General features: G+C 39.5%; 1 protein-coding gene across 1 annotated transcript in view; it reads right to left on the reverse strand.

The window, feature by feature from the left end:
* Positions 1–15,148, reverse strand: part of samd10b (sterile alpha motif domain containing 10b) — a 68,824-nt gene extending 53,676 nt beyond the window's left edge. The window contains exon 1 of the mRNA XM_084428978.1: positions 14,985–15,148. Within this exon, the coding sequence (XP_084285104.1) occupies positions 14,985–14,997 (13 nt within the window). The 5' untranslated portion in view covers positions 14,998–15,148. The remainder of the gene's footprint in view (positions 1–14,984) is intronic.
* Positions 15,149–15,358: the final 210 nt, after the last annotated feature.

Consider the following 15,358-nt stretch of genomic DNA (forward strand, 5'->3'; position numbering starts at 1 on the left):
GTGTGTGTGCGTGTGCGTGTGTGTGCGTGTGCGTGCGCGTGTATGGACTCAGTCTGTCTGTAATTACTGTAGTAACATGCAGGGGTCAGTCCCGGTGCTGAATCTCTCCACAAATGAACTCACCCACATCCATTAAAGACAACAAGCCCCACCTCTTTCTCTTATTCATTTCTCTCTCCTTCAACCCTAGACTTGAACATTTTTAGGATCATTTGTGCGATCACAATGTGTTTGGCTTTTTTTCTGCAGCTGTCTGACAGAAAACAAAACAAAAATCGAATTATTAAGTAATGAAAAAAAAAAAAGCCATGTCTCTCATTCGGACTTTTATGTTTAGTTTGTGTTTGGTTTATTTCCTGTTTCCTGTTTCTAGTTTTGTAGTCCTTTTGTAGTCCTTTTGGTTCCCCTCTTGTTATCCCTGTGTATACAAGCCTCACTGTTTGCTGTGTTTGGTTGTCAGTTATTCTGTTACAGGGAGAGGGTGAGGAAGGTGGGCAGGAGTGTGGAACTGAGTGCAGGCGTATTTTTATTAAACAAAACAAAACATGGAACATGAGGAGCCAGTAAACGAGAGCAAGACTACGAGGATACACGAACAACAACTGACAACCAAACACAGCAAACACTGGGGCTTATACACACAGGGATAACTAACAAGACAGAAACAAACGATGAAGGAGTGAGAACCAGTTTTCTTTTTTCTACAATGGAAGTCAATGGGCTCCAATGTTGTTTGGTTACCAACATTCTTCAAAGTATCTTCTTTTATATTACACAATAGAAAGAATGTCATACAGGTTTGGAACAACATGACGGTGAGTAAATGATGACCAAATGTTCAATTTGAGGTGAACTATCCCTTTAAATACAATCAAATCATTGACAATATCCTTCATGTCCACACAAACGGCGCGGGACGAGTCAGTGGTTTGTTCAAATCCATGAATGAGCAATAGTAATTGCCTTAGCAATTACTCTCCACAGAGAACATTTCTCTCTCTTGTCTCATCCACACAGACAGTCTCATAAAGAGTAGAAAGGTTATATCTTTATGAACTCACCTAACTCCTCAAAGGACCCAAATGTAATCTCTCTCTCTCTCTCTGTTTCTGATTGCTGCTCTACGTTTTCCATTCACTGTATTCACTTGCTTTAATTGCCATGTTATCAGACTCTCCCTGACAGCTTTGCCAATTACCCGTCTGCATTGTGTGCTGTCCAGACTGGCCGTTTAGACGCAGAACAGAGAAGAGAATAAAAGCTACTGCACTTTCTACTCACAGTTTCCACTGAATCTTCTGAATGAACCGTCTCTTCAACTCTTTCTCCAATTGGTGTGTTCCAAATCGTAATTGTCATAAAACAGAATACATAATGTTGAAATGATTATCTCAAAGGTACCCTAATGGTTATACTATTTCTGGTGGAAATTTAAAGTGCAGATCCACGCAGACTCTACAGCTTAAGCAGAACTTACACTAGATTTTGAGCATGAGAAATTTCCACGGATTTCTAACCAAACAAGTGATTGGCTGCGTCTGAAATCACATACTCACTTGAGTAGGTACTTATTTTGAATAAGTAATTACTTCACGCTCGCTAAAAAAGTACATTCTATATAGTATGCATGTGTGTAGTATGAATGTAATCCAGACGTTTACATTCGCCATGTTGTCATTATCATGTGACCTGCCAGCATCAGTTATGGCACTTCAATGTCATTCATAAATCCTCTCCCATGGCCTCATGGGATAGTAAAGTGTTCATCGTATGCACACTTCGGAGACCCACCAGAAAAAGCAGGTCAACCGGGTAATTTTTGCCTACTCTTTTATGAGTACTGTGAATTCGAACGTACTTCTTTTGTCACGTACTGTTTTTCGCCTACTATATATTAGGGAAGTATGCGATTTGGATGCAGCCAGTGTCTTTATTAGTGACTCATTGAATAATTTACTCAATCTGCTTGTTCAAACACATTGATTAATTTAGGATGACTGTGAGTGAGGCATTTTAATCATTTACTCAACCTATTCGTTCAAACACGCTACTCAGGAACAAACAAGTGACAGTCTTTAAACAGTAAGTGAGTCATTGAAACATTTACTCAAGAAATTCATTCAGGAACAAACAAGTGCATGTCTTTATGAGTGAGACACTGAATCCTTTAATTGAATCATTCAGGAACCAAACACCACTTCTGCTGTGTGTTACATGGAGATGGTTGATTCTGCTTTTAAAAATAGTCAAATAGTATTTCTGAAACATATTCTATACAAAAAGATCTAAATACTAAATACAAAACACGATTTAATTCTCAAGGTAATTTTCATAGCGTCTGTCAAATTGAATTATACTGTATATAAACAGACATCTCACAATGTCAAGGAGCACCCAACACATTTCCAGCATGTAATTTGATTTTCCACTCACATTTCTAAAGGAAGACACATCACCAGTTCATATTTCCACATCATCTTCTGGGTAGTCTTCTGGGTGACTTCTCCTATAATTTGTGGGTTCTTTGATGACTGTATAGTCCGATGCGGGATGCACACTGTCTTTTACAGACAGGGCATATAAAAGTTTCTCCTGACTGTCCAGCCCGTTCTCATCCCAAGGCGTCATATACTGACGCTTTTGACATTTCGTCTACATCCAACGCACATGGCACCCTTTAGCGTCAATATGAGACGCAGATAGATATGGGACAGAAGGCACCTCCTAGCGGTCTAACCCTAACCCTACCCCAGACCTAAACCTACCCATAGGTTTAACCTACCCTACCCATCACCCGCACCACGAAACACAACAAACAGTGTTCCAGCCAATAACCGACAAGAAGTATTTGAGGGTGGGGTTTGGGGGGTTAGTGCGCGTACACATGAAGGGGGTGTGGAGGAGAGAGAGAGAAGCATGAAGAGGGAAGTTTGAATTATGGCCGACACACGACCAAAGAGACGACGTTCCGATGAACAAATTGCAAAGAAGAGGGACAAGGATAAGGAACGCGCGAAGTACCGAATTTACATCGGAAAAACCTTCGAAAGGTGGGAGAACTCCGCCGGCAGAAGGGCTTCCAATCCGACATTCAGTTGCTCTGTTTTTGCAGAACAGGTAAATCCATCTTTCTTTCTAAATTGACGTTCATGTTCGCCAAACCAACACAAGGATGTAATTAGCTAGAACTATGCAGTCTTCATTAACTTTGGTGAATACAACATTTGTTTCTAGCAGCTAGCGATCAATCTCTATTGTAAATGATCAAGCAAATTCACAGTAGGGCGACAATTTGTGTGAATGATTGTTTTCACCCACTGTTTGTTATGAATTTGAATGTTCATTTATAGGCTATTGACAACTTTGACAAAATTTGTTTACGACGCCTCCATTGTTTATGCTCACTGGGAAACGCGAAGCTAACGTTATCTTGCTATTATTGCGTCCTTGTATGGGAGCTATAGTTATAACCTCAGGTGGCGAAACGATTTTAAGATAATGTTTCTCTTTTTCTGCATTCTGTTCTGCAATATATAAAAGCATTTATCTAACTTGGCGACATTACACATTGAATGAAGTATCAGTAAAACTTAACTTTGTTTGCTTTGACTTTCCTTTATGCCGGAAGGGAGGGGAGGAGGGAGGAGACGGGGTGAGGAGGAGGGAGGGTCTAGCTAGCCTCCGTTTTGTTTGACAACAATTCGAATGTCAACAAGAAGTTACGACTCCCGGCATCGCTTAGAGCACCTTTAAGAAAGCCTTTTAGTTGGTCTTTCAGACTCTTTTTTTGGCCTCCTGCAAATCGGAAGCTAAGATGTAATTGACCGTACATTATCTTACGTGGAAGGCGACTTGGCGGCATTCCCACAACATGACTAAGCCATCGCGTTTCCACCGCAGGAACTTTCCCCAGGAACTAGGAACTTTGGGCTGGTACTCGGTGTGTTTACACCGCAGGAACCAGGGTTTAAATGAAGTTCCGGGTAAATATTTCCCCCTTCCGAAAGTCCATGCTCGCGAGGTAGTACTTTTTCAAAGTTCAGGAACTTTCAGGGGTGGGACTTGGGCGCTGAACATGCTGATTGGTTGAGTTCATGCCACATTTTGATTGGTTGACTCCACGCAGCATTTTATTCAACCACCATCTGTTGCGGTGCGTGTAGTAACAGTCGTTTGCTATTCGAATCAACAATGGAGTTTAAAAAATACGACCGATGGACCGACAACGGGATTCAGGCTTTATTAAGCTTAAATTCAGAGGAAGAAATCCAGTGGGAACTGTAAAGTCGCACGCAGTCCTACGTCACCGGACTATTTGCCTAATCTTCACGGTACTTTAGACCGCGGTGGAAACACGGCTAGCAACAGGTCTGGGGGGAAAAAAAAGTTCCTGGTAAAAAAGTTCCTGGGACAAATTGTTCCGGGTTATTTCGGTGGAAATGCGGCTTAAGTTGGTAGAGCATTAAGGTTGCTTCTATACTCCAACAGTTGTTTTTTGTCAGGATCTCCATATGTAGCACACGATCTTGCCACGTCACTTTGAGGATGCGCTGCAGGCATCTAATGTGGAAAGATTCCAACATTTTCAGATGTCGAGCATAGACGGTCCATGTTTCACAACCATACAGGAGGGTGGTGAGGCAGATTGCCTGATAAACAGCAATCTTTGTGTGTAGATGTAAATTAGTATTGCTGAACACTCTTTTCCTCAGTCTCCCGAATGAAGATAAAGCCCGCTTGATCCTGTGTTGAATATCTTGATCCATGCTACAATCACTAGATAAATAACTGCCAAGATATTTGAAGTGTGGCACTGTGGCAGGTGGGGAATCATGAATAGTAAATACTGGAGGTTTTTGTAGGGGATCCAATGACCATTAGCAAAGGACTTCTGTTTTCTTGATATTCACATCCAAGCCCATCCTGCTGTATGCTCTAACAGCAGCTTTAAGAGTGGACTGTAGAGTGGACATCTTCTGGAGTATGTGACACTAGGGCACAATCATCCGCATATTGCAATTCCAGCACGCGAACCAACTGAAGCTTAGTGACCGCCTGAAACCTCTTGATGTTAAAGAGGTTACCATCCAATCTATAAGCCACTGCAACCCCACTTTCTTCTTCCATCTCTTTATACAGCAGCTTTGTAACACACAGTACGAAGATGTTAAACAAGACAGGTGCAAGAACACAACCCTGCCTTACTCCAGTACCTATTGCAAAGTGTGCCGATTATAGTCCACCCAATGTTACTTTGGCAGTCATCCCATCATGAAACTGTCGCAAGATTGTGGTAAACTTTGCAGAGCATCCAAAATGCAAAAGCTCATATCAGTTCACTTTTCCACATCATATTTCACACATGACAGACAGATTCTGACTGACACACAGACTGGAAATTTAAGATGCAATGGTTCACAGGCTTCAATCTATCAGGGTTTGCTAACTCGGAAGGTGCATTGGCTGATGTCTTTAATGTATTTAATTTTTAACAGTCTTTATTTTTGGTCCAGAGGGGAATTATATAATTCAATACAGCCTCGAACCAGCAAGGGCAAATCCTGAGGGTGACTTTGAAGCTTCAGCTTGAGTTCAAAAACCAAGAGGACTGTTTACTCTGAGCTCGCCTGACAGAGTGTGTTTCTCGCTTTCCTCCCTCACTCTCTCCCTCACACACACTCATGCCAGTATACATCAAATCCTTTCTTATCACAGATTAGGTGGTCTGGACTCTTTCAGAATGGATTATGAGAACAGACATGTTAAAAGGTCAGTGATAGGACCTCACAAACACACACACTCACACAAGCAGGAGAGAGAACCAATGTGTCACAGCGCAGAGATTAGAGTCACAGAGATAATGCATGACCTCTAGGAAACATAACTGATGCCTAGCGATTATGGGAGTGTAAATGAGTAGTCCATCTGATTTAAACACACCTCAGAGCCAGAGAGAGAAAGTAAGACACATACAGGAAAGATGCAACCTTATTGTTGACATAGGCAGACATTTCACCCAATATTAAAATTTGTGAATAAGTGATAAATCAGCCACACCGAAAAACTAGTTAAAAGTATAATTGGTATACTTGGTATAATTTCCATGTGTATTTCCCTTGAACTTTTTGTCAGTTGAACTCCTATAATCTCAGTTATTTGTCATTATTTTATAAAAGACACTGAAAAAATGGTAACATCTAAATTAATTGGTTTTTATTGAAATCAGAAAAATATTGAGCATCCCTGAATGAACCAAAAAACATGAATTTATAACCGTTACCTCAAGTCCATCACTTAACATTCAAGGGCAAAAATGAACTCAACACCTGCCAGAACTTTAGCAAAAAAAACTCATGTGACCCCTAACAATGGCACCAATGACAATGTTTCAGGCCCCGTTGTTGATATTGCAAATCTTTTTTTTTAAATGAACTGCTAATTAATGTAAATTAGCTGACATTTATCATTCTAATCACCTTAATTAAAAGAGGGAGGGTCTCTCTGGAATAACCTGGAGTTAAGCATCTTAATCAAGTCTGTGATCCACTTTGCATATTATTCATGGCATTTGCAAACGCTGGCAAATCCACAGACAAAAAACAGAAAGTCCCAACACTCTTCTTTATCGGCATCCGTAAAGAACCTTTAACATCCATGAAACTTTTCCATTGTACAAAAGATTCTTTATAGTGGAATAAAGTTCTTTAGATTATTAAAATGTTTTTCGCACTAAGAAAAAAAAAGTGGTTCTTTTAAGAAATGTTCACTGAAAGGTTCTTTGGGGAAACAAAAATGGTTCTTCTATGGTATATCACTGCGAAAACAACTGTCAACTGAATGTGCTGTTTTCATACACATATTGTTGCATGTTAATTGCAATTAAATGAAAATGTTTAAATTTATATTAAATGCAATTAGCTAAACTTAAGAGCACTTTTTTGATAACTTATTTCTTTATATGTAATTTCATATTTACATATTGGCTGTTAAAATATAGTTAAAGTTTACTGCCAAATGCACTGACAAGCTTTTATAATAAACTAAAATACACTTTATTTGTAATTTATTGAAACGTGTATGTCATGTATTTAAATATATTTGCAATTTCAAATATGTGTCTGTGTGTGTGTACAATTTAGTACATTTAAAATATGTTAACTTAAAATGTAATATCGAATAACACACTACAGTCAAAATTATAATCAATATGTTAGTCATCATATCAAAATAAGTGTACTTTAAATCACAACAAAAGATTATTAAAACATGATTTAAATTGTACTTTTTAATTTGACAATATTACAAAGTGCTCTTTTTAAAAGTTAAGAAGTCATGAAAGTGTACTCTCTTTAAGTGCACTTAAAGGTACTCTAAGCGATGTCACGCGTTTTTTAGGCTGAAACATTTTTTGTCACATACAGCAAACATCTCCTCATTATCCGCTAGCTGCCTGTCCCCTGAACACACTGTTAAAAAAACACGGTCTCTGTAGACAGCCCAGGCTCCACAAACGGCAACAAAATGGGATGAGGAGGAGGGAGGGTCGAGCTAGCCTCCATTTTGTTTGACAATACTTCGAACATCAACAAGAAGTGACGTCACCACACATCGCTTAGAGCACCTTTAAGTGGTCTTTTTATTGTATTAACATTATCTGCAACTACTTTTGAAATAAAAAAAAATACTAAGATTTGAAGTACACAACAAGTGTACATTAAATACAATTATGTGCACTAATTTTTCACAAGCCCTCGAAGAAAGGATCAAGTTCCTCTAGAGGAAACAAGAACACGTTTATCTGCTCTCCATTGTGGTATATGTTACAGTGAAGTACCATGGTATTATCTTCTGGTATTATCATAACTGTACTGTGCTAACACCAACCATAAAAAATGAATCTAATAAATCTAATAAACTGTGTGGTAAACCTAAATAGCCACCTAATTTTATAATATCCACATCTACAGCCCTTCCAAGGGCTAGATGTTGGAAGGATGTCTTTCATGGATGTCTTCTTAATGGCCAAGCGGTCAGAAAGGGTCAGAAAGAGAACACTGATGTGAAAGAAAGGGACAGAGACAGCGTTAGAGTCAGAGATATGGCCCATGGGTGATATTTTGAGGGACAGGGTGGGATGTGGAGAGCTGTTCATCACACACAGACACAGAGAAGAGAAGAGAGCACCCTGGAGTAGAGCTGGATGAGACTGATAATACAGATGTAAAAATCAGTGCAATCAAATAGTGTAATTGCTTTTCGCCACCAGGAGCTGCATCATCTCTTCCTGGTGCCTCCAGCGAGGCCATTGGCCAATCAGAAACCTCTATCACACAGGAGGCACAGTCCCAAACCGTTCAGAATTACAGAATAGAGGACTGGTTTATTATTACTATTTAAATGAAGTGAGGTTTAGTTTAGATTAGATTTAGATTATTTGAACATATTAATATTCATTTTTTTATTTAGCAATAAGATGCTTTAGAAAACCAACCACAAAATGACAACTAACTAGAATATAGTACACAAGACCATCAATTTCCATCAAATTCAAACCAATTGCATTATCTCTAATTAGCACAACTCTCTCAGCAGTTTCTATTATCTTTTCTCTCCCCGTCTCTTTCTTCAACATCATCCTCTTTCATCCTTTATCTTTCTCAATCGTGCATTACTTTCCTTCGCGTAGCACTAATTAACGGAGAGATATTGGACACGGGCCCGTGCACTTGCTAATACAATGGGATGAGAGGAGCTGACAGACCGCCCATTTAAAACAAAAAAAATCAAGAGTGACCACAGTACTGAAGAAATTAAGCACCACTGGGTGGGTGTGGAGAACGAAGATGAGAACACTTGGGATGATGGCGGGGTGGGGTGTAAAGCTTTGCCCTCTGCGAAAGCAATTATCCGTAGCTCACGGGTCGACCCAGCCATCAGTCCTCCCAGCAAATGAAATGGACCTTTCTTCTCCATTCTTCAGCCATCTCTCTGCCTCCTCCTTTCTCTCTGTCCATTTTCTCGAAGATGCTTGTTGATTTAAGCCAAATTGATCCTTCCCGGGTTTTAACGCTTGATCAATCTGTTTAAAGTCCGGGGGGGATTGACGACGAGTGAATGTTTATTAGACACCTCCCCCTTGATTTTCCTCCCCATCCCCCTCAATCCCACTATTATTCATAGGGAATCTCAGAAGAGTAGCACTGATCCATAATAAAGCAGCATATGTGATTTTCCAGGATCTATACAGTCTTATGCCTGCTACAGACTGTGTGATATCAGCAATCCTATAATAAGATCATTACAAATCACACTGTACGACATGGATCTAATAAACTTGGGTGCAACATGTATGTAGACTGTACGATGATGACAGCTATTGAATCGTAGGCTACGACGCAAGTTAGTATAGAAGAATAAAACGTCATCGTGCGCTAGTGGTAAACAAATAGAGCAACATGAATCACACTTTAGCAATTGTGGTTTTTATGTGCGCTGAAAAAAAGAGGAGGAATCGAAAGAGGAGAATATGGACTTGGACATTGCTAGGGAAAAGAGGCCAACTTGGCATGGCAATTTTGCAAATGGAGCTTGAGGAAAGTAGTTTTAAGATTTAGTGCCATGCCATGTTGACTAATATGCCATTTATTGGCCTTATTGATTTAAACAGTGTCTTTTAAGCATTATATTGCACTAGGGATTGGAACAAACCTCTAACCAAATGTTAAACCTGTCTTGTTGTGCTACCAACATTGTTGGGGTGTGGTATTACTTTTCTAACCAATCAGGTTGAAAAAAACAACAACATATATTTACATTGAAGGAACCCAGCAAACAACCCAGCAAGCAATTTTGTGTTTAAAAGAGGTCTAATAGCCGTCCGAACACAGCCCAGACGTCTAAAACAAGGCAAAAAGTCTATTCTTGGGCTATGGTTTAGACGTCTAATACATTTTTCACTGACAGCCCAAACTTTGCCTTGTTTTAGACGGCAAAATTGCTTGCTGGGAAGGACCACAATGTACTGTTAGAGACTTAGAAGGCTCCTTTATCCTAGACCATGTAAGCAACAGCCTAGCAACTCCCTGGCAACACCCTAGCAACCACCCAGATGGGACATTTTTATAGGATTGCTAATAGAAATACAGTTCGATAATTATCCAGTAAGAATTTTTTCGTTGCAGTTTCATTCTTAAAGTATTATTATTTGAGGTTCTGGTCCCAAATTCTGACAGAAATGCCATCACTCCTGTACACATTCCTTTAATATTTCTGACGTGTGAACGTACCTGACGGCGAATTGTCTTATCATATCAAAGTCAGAGACAAACATATCCACCCACAACAGCTGCGCAAATATACAAACAGTAAACCTATTCTATGCTGATGCACTGAAAGTGAAGTCTTTTCATTTAAGATCTTTTAAACGGATCACTGCAACAACAAAAAAAGCAGGCAAATCTTTTTTCTTTTTTTTTACTTTCTCTTCCCCTGATGTCAGCGTAGATGCTGTGTGAACTGCGATGACACAGTAAGAGGGTATTAAGACCAACAACAGGCCAACGGAACGAGAATTAAAACCCAAACGTACGTACAGCAGCATAAAAACATAATGCACCCTCATAGATGTGCAAACACACACACACACAGATCAAACATTCCATACAGACACACACACAAAATCCATTTTAGCAAAATCCTTTGTCTGCTTGAAAGATATGATACAAAAGAATAGGGGGGATAAAGGGACGGATGGACGGATGGTTTAAGGTGGAGATAATGCCTTCGAGGACACAAGGATGCTGGCCTAAACACACAAACACATACATTCCACACCATTTGAGCCAGGATCACATTTCAAAAGCTCTCCAAAGGCAACTTTTGGGCAGGACACCAAATAGCTGTTAAGAGCCCCTCCTTAACCAACATGTGAGAGAAGGCTAATAAAGACCATGTTTATGTGGCTAAAGAAAACAGTAGCTTCCTTTCATTTCACCTCCTTTTCTTCTTTTATTCATGCGCTCATGTGAGAATCGGTTCACAGGGACGTAACTTCGGTCATGTGGTTTGGGTGCGATTCGTTTAATCTGACCCACAATGCACTGTGAGTACAAACAAGATCAAGAGGCTTTAGCACAAAAGCTCTTAAAGAACAGATTTGGGACCATTGTTGAAGGAATGTTCTGGGGTTCAGCACTAATTAAGCTCTATCAACAGCATCTGTGACATACTGTCGATTACCACAGACAATAATTGTGACCCTTTTTTTAAGTTAAAAGGGTGTATTTCACTTCTAAGCAAAGTCTATGGAGCGAGGCGATAAAGTGGTGCAGGGATGACGTCAAATCCTGGAAGTCTAATTCGGCCGCTGGTTCCTTGGAGATTTTCCTATTGGGTTTTCTAATGGGGTTTTTCAATTTATGAGTAAAATAAGGTCTGTGGTGAACATAACCTGATACTTTGACGTTTTGTTCTACAACATACACTGCACACACTCACACCCCAAGCTTTCTTATCTAGTTACTTATTAGAAATACACGTTTTCAAAGATGAACATAACTGCTTAAATTCACGTTTTACGTTGTAGAACAAAACGTCAAAGTATCACTCTCAGAAAAAAAGGTACAAAAGCTGTCACTGGGACAGTACCCTTCAAAAGGGTTCTAATATGTACACGTCTGGTACCTTTGAGGGACTTAAATGCACTCTTTAGGTACAAAGGTGTACCTTTTGAAAAGGTACCGCCACAGTGACAGCTTTTGTACCTTTTTTTCTGAGAGTGTATAGTCAAGTTATCTTTACCACAGGCTTTATTTTACGCATAAATTAAACCCCATTATAAAATCCCATAGGAAAATCTCAAAGAAACCAGTGGAAAATTCTGACATCATCCCTGCACCACTCTATAATGCTTTGGATAAAATGTAAATCAGCCATAAAATTTGAACTTTACACATTTTAAAATGAGTCTAGCGAGATAAAATGCGATCTAACCTTTTGTATTCAATAATGATGCATTGAAATGTTAAAATATTGGGGGAGGGGGGGACTAAATGGTTTTTTGAGGGCCGAAATATTGACTGTGTCAGCATCTATTTTTTGCCCACAACATGGATAAGCTACAGTGTTACATTGCTGACAATGTGCAAATTCAGTGTCATGTCAAAATATCAAGTGCAAAATCGGTTAAGACATTAATGGTGTGTAAAATAATGGCGTGTAAATACCAGTAAACCGACAATCGCAAACCTTAGTAAGGGTGTGTTCACACTTGTAGTTCGCTTGGTTCGTTTGGTCCGGACCAAAAAAAACAAAAAACATTTAGTCCTGGTCCGCTTAGCATTCACATTGGCATTTTAGCACCGAACATAAAGACCCTATGGTCCCTAAAGGCATAGGGATACATTCACAACCTGATTGCTCAGCTTTTATGACATATATTTCGCAACAGAACTTACCGAACATCCAAACCGATGCTGTGCTCTGGGATAAATATGCTTGTTATGTGTGCGTATCCTACATATGACCAGCTGAGAACTCCTGAAAAGCTTAAAGATGTGTAAAGGAGTGAAAACAGTGTAAGGAATCCCTCCGTCACACACACAAACACAGATCTGCTGCGAGGAGACGCGGTTCTGATGCCCGTACCGAACTGTGATGAGCAGCATCACGACTATAACGAGAAAAAACAGGAGCATTATGTCCTTTTTAGGGTCGCTCAATTTTGTGTTGTGGGCCAAATTGCCATAATTATAACTTAAATAACACACACTGTATGTCAGAATTAAAGTAAGGATTATAGCTTCACATTTCTACTTTTAAACCCTCCAGACTGCATTTCCCCACAGACTCCCATTATAAGTGCACTGAGTTTTTACATGCTTTATAAAACTGGTGGACCAAGTGAAACCTATGATGAAATGCGATGGAAAAGCCGCTCATTTCTCAGCAATTAGAGGTAAAAGAATAGAAAGAAAGAATAAAAGTCAATGGTGTTGACAGGCTGGTCAAGCATGGAAACACACGTTGAGACAAAATACACACTCCCTTCAACCACTGCATGTCAATCCGAGCGAAACAGAACCAGATATGACTCTCTTTTTATCGCTTCTGCCCTTTCACGCTCTCCCTTTCTATTTTTTCAGACATGTGCGTGTGGTGTGGTTAGAAACCGCGAGTGAGGCTTGTGGGTCTAGCATTTCTAATCCATCTGTATGCATGAATGAGTGACACGCATTTGTCCATGCACTTAATGCATTGGTGCTCCCTTAGGTAGCAGGAAAACAGCCCAGTCCTCCTGCTGCATGCTGGGATTGGTTGAGAGCTGTAGGGTGTGCGAAACAGGGTGAGAGGGGGTTAACCCAACATCTGTGCCTCTCCAGATCTAATGAAGCTTTATATGAGCAGTGACACAAACATGCTTTATGTGAATCAGAGACCAAACGTTTTTATTACAGCCAGCATGAAATGAAACCTTGCCAAGTAATAACTGTACTGTAACAGGAGAATGATACGGCAATATCTGTGCAATAGAAGATATTAAAGCAAACAATCAGTTCTCTCAAGAGTAATTCAGTTGTCTAATCAAACGCCTCGGATGCAAATATAAGCTGCCTCTGTATAAACCGCTTGTGTACTCACTCACGTATCAGACTTTCTCTTAGGGTGGCTGAGAAAAACGGTCTTAAATAATATTCTGAATACAGAATACAACACGGATTAAAACAAGCCATTTTAATTGGATAAAAAAACAACACGTTTGAATAAACAATGATCTAACTTTCCTTGAGGGGGGCTTTATGATTATGCAATTTGTTTCTACGTACAGAACATCCTATTTTGGGCACAAATTGCACTTTTAAGTTACTGAATCACACGTGTGGCAGGAGAGAGAATTAGGAAAAGGACGTTTAATACGAAGAAGCGCAGGTTAAAGTGAGGCATGCTGTCCGTTTCAGCACCACGCTGAGCGCTGCAGATATAGCTGCTATATGATTATGTAAAATTGTCTGGGGCCAAGGGAAAACATATATATGCGATTGCATAAATGCCTTCGAGATCACTGAGAGCATGTGTGTGAATGCTTTCATTTGTCATGCAAGTTGTCAGGTAGACTTTATGTTTATGTCCAGCTGTGAACCCATGAACTCTGTCTGACATTCCCTTCAGCGATTTGAGCGCAATGTCATTGTCAACATGATGGGCACAAATACATCTGGAAAAAATTAATTAAAAAACATCAGTGCACCAATTAGCAACTTTCTGACCTTGCACATGGCATTCAGAAAAAAATATAAACAGCATCACAGGATACAGCAAAAAAAAAAAAAAAATCTTTGTAGTACAGTGTAGTGTAGGATATTATAATACCCTGTAGCAGAATAAAAGCATGTACTATAGTAAATACGGCTTTTTACACGTTACTGTAGTAATAACTATAAATTAAATCAAACCCTAATCCTAACCCTATAGTAAGTATAGGCTACATGTATTATTTGTTATTACTCAGTACTTAAATGTATTATTACACTGTAACATGGACACCTTAAAATAAAGTGTAATCATAAATAGCTACTACAGTAAGAAAATATAGTCTAAAGTTGAAAAAGTTTTAACAACTCTTTGCAAATTGCAGAAAAAAAAAATCTTAAATAAAAGACAATGTTAAAATATTATTTTATTATATACTTTAAAGTTTTAGTCCTATACTTTAGTACACGACATTAGTAAATAGCACTGTAAATGTTGTGTAAACAGTGTAATGTAAAGAGTTAATTTATAGTATAGTAGGAATTAGGCTATGGTACACAAAAATATTAGTCTCCGGTCCTGTATAGTCTAGAATAATACAGTAAACATCAAAAGTCATAAATATTGTTTGTATAACGACACCCTGTAAATAAACGGATCATAGTGCATGTGGCTGCAGTGTGAATCAAATAATAATTGAACTGGTTTACATAGTAAATAACAAGCAGCGAGCTTACCGTCCACAGCCATAGTCGGTATATACGCGTATCTCTCCGTGATGGCTTTAGTGGGTGTCTGCCATACTCATGCTCACGGGTGTCCTGTCCGGTAGAAGAGAGAGCCGGGGCTCCTGAACGACACCTCCAGTCCGAGCGCAAAGATCTGCTGTGGAGCAGGAGAAATCCACATATAAACCCGAGAGAGAGAGAGAGAGAGAGAGAGAGAGAGAGAGAGAGAGAGAGAGAGAGAGAGAGAGAGAGAGATGACAGTCAATCAGCTCCCAGCGCATCGGGCAAGTTTAAACCCCTCCCTCTGCTTCTCACCTTAGTGCTGAACGCACTCACACACAGCGCGGGATTCACTGAAACACAAGTGGCTGTGGAGATGAATG

Source organism: Rutilus rutilus (genome assembly GCF_951802725.1).
Source record: "Rutilus rutilus genome assembly, chromosome: 13".
In the NCBI taxonomy this organism is placed as follows: Eukaryota; Metazoa; Chordata; class Actinopteri; order Cypriniformes; family Leuciscidae; genus Rutilus; species Rutilus rutilus.